The sequence below is a fragment of the Amblyomma maculatum genome, chromosome 3 (assembly GCF_055883805.1).
Source record: "Amblyomma maculatum isolate TAMU_Amacu chromosome 3, ASM5588380v1, whole genome shotgun sequence".
NCBI classification, from domain to species: Eukaryota; Metazoa; Arthropoda; class Arachnida; order Ixodida; family Ixodidae; genus Amblyomma; species Amblyomma maculatum.
The window spans coordinates 191,364,375-191,374,938 of record NC_139346.1 but is presented as its reverse complement, the minus strand read 5'-3'; the positions used below and the strand labels follow the sequence as shown (position 1 = coordinate 191,374,938).

The 10,564-nt window shown below is 44.7% G+C and overlaps 1 protein-coding gene across 1 annotated transcript; it reads right to left on the bottom strand.

Moving 5' to 3' along the window:
- Positions 1-3,446: 3,446 nt before the first annotated feature.
- On the bottom strand, positions 3,447-8,977 carry RpLP2 (ribosomal protein LP2). The gene is made up of 4 exons (XM_084599086.1): positions 8,834-8,977; positions 6,984-7,155; positions 5,079-5,183; positions 3,447-3,581 (listed from the first exon to the last, which is right to left on the bottom strand). The coding sequence occupies exons 2-4, from the start codon at positions 7,153-7,155 to the stop codon at positions 3,508-3,510; spliced, it is 351 nt and encodes a 116-aa protein (XP_084455212.1). The 5' UTR covers positions 8,834-8,977; the 3' UTR covers positions 3,447-3,507.
- Positions 8,978-10,564: the final 1,587 nt, after the last annotated feature.

Here is a 10,564-nt window from a genome sequence, read left to right as displayed (position 1 = left end):
AGTGTTACATGCATACTGTTGAAATGTGCGTTCAATGTCTTGCTTGGACCCATTTTCAGGCACACGGAAATAGAAAAGGCCTCCATGTTTCAGAAAATTAGCTTGGCAAAGAGCCATCCTGAACTTTCCCAAAAAATGTTGATTAAAGAGTCGAGCAATACACTGATTAAGTGCACGGCGAAGCAGATTGCAAACTGAAAATTCGTTTCCCTCTTCTCCACATAAAACAGTACAGCATCAGAAGGAAAGTACCACAGTGAGCAGGTCGCTCCTGCCAGCCCCAGTATATCATTTGACGCAAAACATAAGCTGGCACTTCTGAAACTGTTTTCACTTACTCCGCAAATACGGGCCAAAGCGTGCATAACTGCCAAAATTCCACGGTTGGTACAACTTGCGCGTACATTTACGGAACAGACCAATTTTGATTCTCTGCCTTCCAATAAAGGTGTGCCCCGTTAATATGGACGACCCGAATTGTTTTTCTGGGGACGAAACCTTTTCAATGTATTTATGCCTCGTTAATATGGAAACTCGCTGTCTGGACAATGGACAGGGGAAGAATGCACACGGCCCACTTGGGCTCATGTATTTTTGTCTCGTTAATATGGACAGTGCTTGAAAAAAAAGAGGAGTCCGAACGCAAGTTAAAGAAGGCCGCGCTGCCTGAGAGAGTCCTGTGGGGTTGAAAAGAACCAAAGCGGGAGTGTCGCGGTTTTAGGGGGGGGGGGGGGGGGGGGGGGGAGCGCAAGAACGGAGAGAGGAACGTACACAGCAAACCGAAGGTCAGCGTAAGAAAGACCCTGAAAGGGGGGAACCAGGATATTTCTGGGTGCAGCAGAAGTGCCGCCGCAGTCGGGAAAACAGCAACAAGTCGTTGCAATGAATTCTGCTGAACGTGAATAGAGAGGCCGGTAAAAGTGCAAGAAATCACACGAAGAATGGCAAGTGCCTACAGTGGCGGTGGGAACTGGCTTTCTTTCCCGAAGCACAATGTGTGTTCCATGAAGCCGTTAACGCTTTTCAGTGAGAGTTAAGACACAAAGTAGAGCGACAAAAAGAAAGGCGACGCACGAACAGTGTTGCCAATTTAGCTACTTTGTAGCTAGATTTAGCCACTTTTGGACTCAACTAGCTACCAAGAAAGGTAGTTTAGCTACGAGTAGCTGTTCTAGCTCTTTTCTTCAAAATCTAGCTACAAATCTAGCTATTTTGGTGAAATCTAGCTTAAATCTGGCTACATTTCGGAAAATTACTATTCTGGCGTGAAAAATCTTCCCACAGACACTACACATCATGCTACACATGATGAAACTGACGTCAGGCACAAAGCGTCATCTGGTAGTTTTTAAACAAGACGCAAACCAGACAAAGATATCTTGCAAGAAAGAAGGAAACACTTGAAAAGAGAGAGGAGGATGCAATACAAGGCGCCACTTAAAGGGTGTTGGTATGCCTCGCCGCCTCTGCCTCCACGAGCTTCCTTCATGTCTGCCTCAATGGGAAAAAGAAAACCATAGCTCACAATGTAAAGAGGCGTGGCGATGCGGCTGATGCGGCGGCGCAGCTTCTGACGGGTGTCGTCTATCGCGCAGCGCTGGGGCTCCGATGAGCATCGAAGTCGTGCTCGCGGTACACTATTGTGCATGTGTGTACGCATTCCTATCATTTAAACTCTTAACGTTCTTTGCACGGCTACCATAAGGCGCCTGGAATCGACTGTCTGATTCGACTCTCTCTGCGGATCATGCGCGGTCAGCACCGAGCGGATAAAAGAGGCCAAGAGGCCCACCGGTCCGAGTTACGCCGAGTCGCGGACGGAAGGTATCGCCTAGACAGTCATTAAACCTTTCATAGCTCTCCGTTCATAGGCTTCTGTGTACGTGCAAAAAGTAGATAAAAGTCCATTCTTTACATGTTTACAGAGCAGTGATGCATTCGCACCTCGTCTTTTCTTAGCGCGCAAACCTTAACGCTTTGCGAAATCGTCTGCCTAAATTATCGGAATCGAAACCTGAGCACATTCATCATTCGTTATTCGTTAGTTAGCACTTGTCATGCGTAGTCGCCTGCAGGGAACCATATCTTGATAGCTGTGTTTAATTTTTACAATAATAGAGCTGCCTATAAATGCGTTATATATGCAAAATATAAAATAAAATTTCTTAAAAAAAAATCTAGCTACTTTTAGCTCCTTGCTTGATTTTTTAGCTACTTTTAGCTACTTTCACGCTGCCATCTAGCTACTTTTGCTCGTCAACATTTGGCAACACTGCACGCAACCGGGCGTCCCATCCTGGAAGCGCTTCCTTCTCATGCTCCTGGTTTTTGTCCCTGTTGCGCTGCCGAACTGACTCATTTTTCACACCAGGGTCCGCATGTTGGCTTCGCTTTGAGTCAACGATGCGGCCTTGACAAGGTCTGAGCTCTTCGTAGTCGGCTAGCAGTCGTTTTAAACTGTACTTCGGCTTGCAGTGTTTGTTTTATAGGAACACACAGAAACGGCGCCAAGAAGATGGGATGTTCGATAGCCCTCTGCATAGCAGCTTGCCAACTTGACTCCCTTGCCTCCTTACGGAAATAGTACAAGGCAAAAAAAAAAGTCAGAAGGGAAAGGCAGAAAGGTTAACTAGGCAAAAAAGTGCAAAGCATCAGGAGCCTGTAACCCTCAACTTGAGTCTGGCTTTTGGCATGGTGGGAGTTAAACGCAAAAGAACAGAGCTGTACGTAGGCACGAAGAAATCTGTGAATACAAGCGGCAAAAGCCATCTCAGTCAATCCAAGCAGTGAGGGACTACAGCTCAGCTGTTTCCTCACCTCAGGAGAATCTCAAGCAGCTACTTAGCGGCTACTTTGTTCAGTGACGAGGCCATTTTGGAAGTGGCGGTGAGTAGAGAATTGGACCCCGATTAATCGGCCAGTGAGGAGTTCGTGCTCGAAAGTTTGACCAACACAAAGCCCACCATCACGGGTGTCATGGTACGCGAGACGCTTTAGACTGCACTACAATTTTTCGAAGACAACAATGACAAAAATAATGCACTCAAAATTGCCAGTGCTCTTGTGAAATTTTCAGTCCAGTGCACACCATTATGTACAAAAGCAGTCATTAATTAAAATTCTTTTTTTCTCAATAAAATCCTTTGTTTTTATTCATGACTCATTATGGATGACTCGCATTATGGACAGTTTTGGTTGGAAACCAAAGTGTCCATATTAACGAGGCACGACTGTACTGACATTAAGCTGCATAGCATTAAATCTGCACACCGATTTCATGCCTCCACTTATAAAGTAAGGCGAGCTAAGCTAAGAGCTGTGTCACTGTCATGCATTTAAAGTTCCAAACACCAGGCTTAACCAGTGTTCTTAATGAAGCAAAGGAGCTTGCTACAAAGGGATATTAAGCATAGCATCCTAATCACTGACTCAAAACAAAGACCAGATTTCATGAGTTCAACCATGAGTTTCATTTACAATGAAATGACTCGTTTTAATGTTGCGACATTAGTCAAACAGGCCGAAACCCATGTCGTCGTCCTCCTCAGACTCTTCCTTCTTTTCCTCTTTCTTGGCTGCTTCTGCAAGAGCAGATAAAAAAAAAGATAAAGATTGAAGGCTTTCAAACAAATAGTGTTTTGAAAGAAGTGAAAATTTTGAGAGAACAAGGCACAAAATGCAGTATTCTTCACTAGTGAATGATGAACATTCTACAGAAACTGTCATACATCTGTCTGTGCCCAACGCTGAACAAAGAATTTAATGAAACAGATTACAAAAATAATAGTACACACTCTTAGGGGCTCCTCACTGTGCACCTAAGTGGCACCAAAGTTACAGTGCACTATGGAATAGCTTAGTGACAAATGGTAAATATACATAAAAAACATGGCACACACACACACACAAAGCTAACCAAGGAATATCTAATGCGATAAATATTGAAGTACAACTGTGAATAGACAGTTTTTACTTTTATGGAAGAGTTGTCAATGGATGTTTACAATGGTTTTCACTCAAATGGCAGAACACTGAGTATGTCAGCTGCATAAAGTATCAGTGTACACAATCTAGGAAAAGACCCTAACTGTAGTAAAATAAGCTTCAGGGGGCAAAGAGGCACTTCGAGAAAGCTGTCATTAGTGTGAATGGTAACTAACAATTTCAAAAGTTTACTGAAAAATAAAAAGCACACTGATGATAGCCTCAGAGCATGTTAGTCGCCCGCCCCGCAAAAAGTGAAGCTAATCCAATCCAATACGGCTGCGATCGCTCCATTATCAGCATATAAACGGAACATGGAAAGCAGCGAAGTCCATTATTTGTAAAGCTGACTTTTTGCAGAAAACTTTTTTTTTTTTTTTCAAATTCGCAGATTTTTCGGACTGTTCAAATATTCGGACCATTTCTCAGGTCCCGCCAAGTCCAAAAAGACGGTCGGGACTGTATCGTACCTCGCCTTGCAGCGCGGCCACACGATGGCGAGACAGCAAAAACCCAACCTGAATAACATACTTGCTGTGTGAAAATGCACTGCAGAATATATCATGCCATTTTCCCCGACTTAGAGAAACTTTTGATGGTTTCCCTGACATTTCATCAATTTTCCCCGTCCATAAATTTTCCTTGACGATTCCCAGCTACTAGACATCCTGCTAGCACAACTTGTTAATACTGTTATTGAAGCATTACACTAGCAAAAAAATAAGTATGCGGTAGAGCACCAATATGGTGCCAGCACATAACAGCCAAATGTTTCAGCTCATGCAGTCAGATTACACAATTGATGTCATTACAATGCTGTAACAAAGAAACTGACCTCTGCTAGTAGTGTAATGCAGTAGAGCACCAATATGGTGCAAGCACAAAACAGCCAAATGTTTCAGCTCATGCAGTCAGATTACACAACTGATGTCATTACAATGCTGTAACAAAGTTAAACTATGACCTCGGCTAGTAGTGCAACCAGCTTGCTCAGGTAAAAGCATGCGCGGCGCTATTCAGCAAAAGGCACTGGTAACAGAGCAATCAAAATTTGAAATTAAGGCTTTCAGTTCGACCCAGATTCGAGCACTCACCCTTTGGAGCTGCTGCGCCACCACCACCGGCAGCCGCCGCAGGAGCGGGCGCTGCGGCAGCAGCTGCACCACCACCAGAGGGCATGGTAGCCAGCTTTTCCTTGCCTGGAAGGAAAAAGTGAGAAAAGTTCATGAGAGACAATGACAGTCTTACCTGCTGTCAAGAACCACAACAGAGTAGTTCTCTGCACGGAAGAAGGCTCTCAAGGGCACAAAAATACCACGAACGGCACCTTATGTGACAAACTTCATTCGCTTCGCAGCATGATGAGGAAGACGCACTGCCTCAGGCACAGTTACGAAATTCAATTCCTCAAGCAGGATCCCCTTGGCTGAGAAGCAAAATTTCCCCGAGTGCTCTCAAAAATTGCCAAAATGCCCGAGTTGGCCTTTAGATCAATTGGGACATTGAAGACCGTCATCTAGCCCCCAGCCATTGTTTATGTTTGACCTTTAGGTGTTGGTGGGCTTTTTTCACATTCAGCCCCCCCCCCCCCCCCCCCCTCACAGTACCGACAATGCCAAATATTCTTAAGAATTTGACCTTTAAGCTTCAAGCATTAATAGTAGTGCATGCAAACATTCTCAAGATGGCCATGAACTATGAGACATGCCTAAGTGAAGAGCTCTAGATCAATTGACACCTTAGATTCTTGACACGCAGGCATTACACAGCACAGCCACAACGGGTCTTCACGTCTAATGCGAGTGCTATGGCTCAGATCCAGTATTCCAGCCTTAGGCACAGCAATTTAATGCCATAGCTACTCTTAGACAGCCCAAGGATAACAGAATTTGTGCACAAGAGCAGAGTCAATACAAAGAAATAGATTTATGCATTCATACATGATGTGCTACAGAATGGGAGCAGTGCAATTTGCGCTGCTTGGTTGTAGCTTTGAATAGTCTAGCATGCTAAGAAAATGATGCAGTAGGTATGTTGCCGCCACGAATTCTTCTCATTTTTTTATGTTACTGAAAGCGATTTAGGCACTATTTAAACATAAGTGCTTACCAATCAATATGTGCTGCAAAATATATTTTTCCAAGTTAAGAATGCACAGCCAACTTGCTGCTTGTGCACCTACTCTTCACACTGCCTGTCCAATCCTTTATACTAGAACCAGTCATGAATAGACACCTTTTCCCAGTACCACTGCTGGTTTGTATGATTTAACTTCCCAAAGCAACTAAGGCTATGAGAGACGCCGTAGTGGAGGACTTCGGAAACTTCGACCACCTGGGGTTCTTTATCGTGCACCGACATCGCACAGCACACAAACGCCACTCCGTTTTGCCTCCATCGAAACGCAGCCGCCGGCGTCGGGTTCAAACACAGGTAATCCGGCACAGTAGTCGGGCGTCTTAACCCCTGCACCAGCATGACGTGGTCTAATACTACTACTGCACATGCGCGAAGCCTCCTCGGTCGCCATTTTTGCTGGGATGTTTGGCGAAAATGGAAGGACGAGTTCACCGCAGATAGTTTTCCACGAATGAAATTCTCACTTCATTGATGTAACAAACTGCTGCACAATAATTGCGTGCAGTGCTAGCATCTCGGAAATGCATACACCGTATTCTCCATTCTCTGTTGGCATGAATTAACACAAAGGATGGGTCATGGTGTGTCCGCAGATTACTGCTGCAACTCTGCACACGCTAGGCGAGGCCAGTCCTGCAATCAACTACTGCTAGGAAAAATAAGCCCAAGCACACGCACACTAAGGACGAATTGCGGCTAATTAGCAGACTTCTCCATCTAGACTGCAACTTAGGTCACCATCTTAGATAACATCACTGGTGTGTAAATTCGCGAACTACTAAAAGACTAACGCCAAGTGCACCAACAGCACGAACAAAGTGGAGTCTCAAAATACATTTGTAATGAGGAAGCAAGCTTACCCTTCGCGATTACTTCGTCGACGGTCTTTCCTTTCAGCTCGCTGATAACTTTGTTGAGTCTTTCGGAGTCGGACTCAATACCGACACTGCCCAGAATCTTCTCAATGTCGGCGGCGGAGGGGTCTTTGTTTCCGCCCATGGAGGCCAGCAAGTAAGCGGCGACGTAACGCATCTGAAACGTGACAACACACATTCGATCAAGCACGAGCCAGGCAAACATATGAAGTAGATAATTATAGTTTGGATTACCTGACAGTCAGTAGAAAACTTTTGTTAAAACATCACAGGAAACAAAAAGATCAGCAGAGACACTTAATTCTTTAAGTGCGACAATGCCAAAGCATAATGTGTTACTATGTAAAGTTGGTTTGGTTTGTGGTTTAACGTCCCAAAGAGACTACCACCTGCCAGACGCACGCTTGTGAGGGCCACAATGTATGCTGCCAAGCTGGTAGGAGCAACAGATATGAAGTCCCACTTTAACCAAGCTGTATCAAAGTGCCTGCATGACTTAAAAAGTAGCCTGTCGCAACTCTGGATTCAAGGGTCCAGTTTGGTTCAATTTCCATTTAAAATGTGCTATCCAAGTTGGCCACTCCTGCATATTCGGCCATGACATGTGGTTGCATGACATCACACAAACCGTCAACTAATCAGTGGTTGGGATGTTGCCTGCCAGAGGCATGCTTGTGATTTTCAAGTGACTCAGTTTCCCTCCTAGTGGGGCTTCCAACAGTTCTACATTAGAATGACTCCATTGTGGCCACAACCCACCCTGCAAAAAACTTTTGTCCATCGGGTCATCCTGAAAAGCATGTCTGCAATCCAAGTCACAGGCCACACATCACATGCCAGACGCATAATAGAGACTTTTGTGCCACTTTTCGTGCTAGTCGGACAGGTAAAACTTTCGCATAAAACTCGCATAAAGAAAAAGTAATTACGAAGGATTTTAGCGACTAAAGTAGCGAAAGGCGAAAGCCTGAGAAGTCTCATATTGTCTAGCGTTCCTGCCATCCACGCGACAGCCGCCGCAGAAGCGGGACACACTTTGTCCACGGCAGTATGAGCCATTAAAGACTTTCGCCTTAATAACCAACACTGCACACACCGAGGCGTCTTCCATTTCCCCGTGTATCGTTAGTTGTGATTTTCCGAGCGCAATAACGCCTTTATGAGCGCACATACTGGCCGAAGCACCGTGGTGACGACAGTGGCAGAACACGTGCTGGCCGACTGCCATATGTTGGGTGCGCTCACACTCTCGTTCTAGAATAAGCTCAACCTTAAGCTCATTTGAAGAGGGAAAAAAAAAAAAAAAAAAGCTCATCATACGATCTTCACAGCTGTTTCTCATCAAGCGGCATGACCTGCCATTAAACGTAACCAGCATAATAGGCAGTTAAAAATATCACCGTTAGAAGCAGTAAGCGTGTAAGGCAAGTGGAATCTGATTTATCATTTGGCAATGTAACGATGCAGTGCATCCTTGGAAGAGTTGGCCGCGACCACACTCGCGCTCGGAAGCAACGCCGACAGCCAAGAAATCAATGATTAACCCCTGTTCGTGACCAATAAACAACTAGTGGTCAGCACGGTGATAAGATCACCGGAAAATGACAAAGCATAGTTTATTTTCTGGCTTTTCAGAGCGCGTGCAGCACGCTCGCAGTACGCGCGCGCAGTACACGTGTTGATCGACTTAGGCTTAGTGGATGCACATTCATTCCTTTTATAAAATAAGCAGTTCATCGTTAAATTTCCGCGCTGTCAGCAGAATGAAGATAAAGCCTTTCTCTAGTGCGACATCTTATAATCGGTTAAGCAAAAATTAAAGGCTCTTGACTCACTTTTTAAGTCTCGTGGACACGAAACGTCTTCAACACCGCAACACAAAAACGTCGAAAGGGAGAGAAGAGGGACTTCGCAATCGCAAAACGCCGGTTCTCATTTCAACGCCAGGTGTCGCAAAAGCTGCTAGGAAAAGGAATTGTTCAAATAACAATATCTCAAATACAAAAAAGTACAGATGTGTAGAAACTGTTTTTTTTTAAATTGAACTTAATTTTTAAACTATTACACATACATATAAAACCGACGTAATTTTGGCGCTAGTGACATGCTGGCTTTTGCAACTGAAAACCATGAAATTGAAAAGGCAGAGAAAATATTTCGCACACTTTTTTTTTTCTTTAATATTTCGCTCAACTAAGTAAGGCTTACCCTAAGGCAAGAATAATAAATAAACGCCAGAGCTATGCTTCTGATCTAGCCACGATCAGCATTCCGCTTTAATGCTAGAATTCTAGGGCATTAATTAGTCGGAAAACATTGTCCGGCGGCGTCGACGATGTCACAAGCATGCTCGACTGGGCAATGAGTGTGCGAGACCCGATGACACAGTCGAGTTGATCTCCAAACTGGGCAGCTCCCTTTGGTTTTATGTTCAAGGGTGAGGCAGGAATCGAACACACTGTAACTTTTGCACTCCCTCCCCATTTTAACCTTCATAATACCGTGCTTCATAGCCTCAAAAGAATTACGAGCAAACATCTGGCAAGCGCCTCCACTACGACGATGATGTTCTGGCAGGTGGTAGCTGGCAGGTGATGCCGGGCATTGATTGGTCGGCGGATTGTGTGACGTCATGAGGTGAGTTGGAAGAGCTACCAACATCCTTTCATATGGAAGGGTGAGATGTGAATTGAAGACTCGCGCCCTTCGTTGAAACTTCGCAGCCTTAAAAAATCACTAGCATGTAACTGGCTGATGATTGTTGGCAAGTGACATGGCTGGACACTGAGTGGTTGGAGGTTTTCTAAATGGAAAGGCACCGTGCAATAAATTATTCCAAAATGGGCATAGAAAAATTCCATCCCTGCTGAAAAGCTGGAGGTGAGGGGGGTTATGAATGGCACCTGGGAGGCAGAGGCGCTGTAATCGTGACAGTAATGCAAGGCAGAGAGCTGCCGGAAATGGTGGATGAGGCCATTATTGTCACAAGACACATCCATATATTCTGCATCACCTTTTGGCCTAAGCAAAACGCTCTAAGGTTCTGTTTACTTTTGTGTAAAGAACCTGCTGGTCTCAGCCAGTGTTATAAATATCAAGACTCTGCGGCTTCAAATCTGTGCAAGAACATTGAAGAGGCAGAACGAGAAGTGATGTGCAAAAGTGCATTGAGGCTTTTAGTTTGGTCTGTAAATTGCAATGTGTCCGTGTGCTAAGCGATGTCAGCGCACGTTAACGATCCCCAGATGGTAGAAATTTCCGGAGTCCTCCACTACGGAGTCTCTCATAGCCTCAGTCGCTTTGGGACGTTAAACCCCACAAACCAAACCAAACCAGCAATAGCAGAAATGTATCAGAAATGTTAGACCACAAGGAGACCTTGCTACACTTGGTTGAGAAAGACTAAGTAGACAACGAACTAGGGTGCCTCAATGCATATGTGCTGGTTTTGGGTTATAACGAGTGTTGACAGCAGGAAGGGTCTATTTGACATTCTCGTAAAATCTAATAAAGAGCCCTTCATGAAGGCATGCCTCATAATTGTGTTACTTTGACGAGTAAAAATA

Bases quoted from the DNA above. Each gene is read 5' to 3' on its own strand.
- RpLP2 (XM_084599086.1), bottom strand. From the start codon at position 7,155: ATGCGTTACGTCGCCGCTTACTTGCTGGCCTCCATGGGCGGAAACAAA. The intron at 5,184-6,983 runs GTAAGCTTGCTT...TTTTCCTTCCAG, and splicing joins CGACGAAGTAATCGCGAAGG to GCAAGGAAAAGCTGGCTACC. The intron at 3,582-5,078 runs GTGAGTGCTCGA...CTGCTCTTGCAG, and splicing joins TGGCGCAGCAGCTCCAAAGG to AAGCAGCCAAGAAAGAGGAA.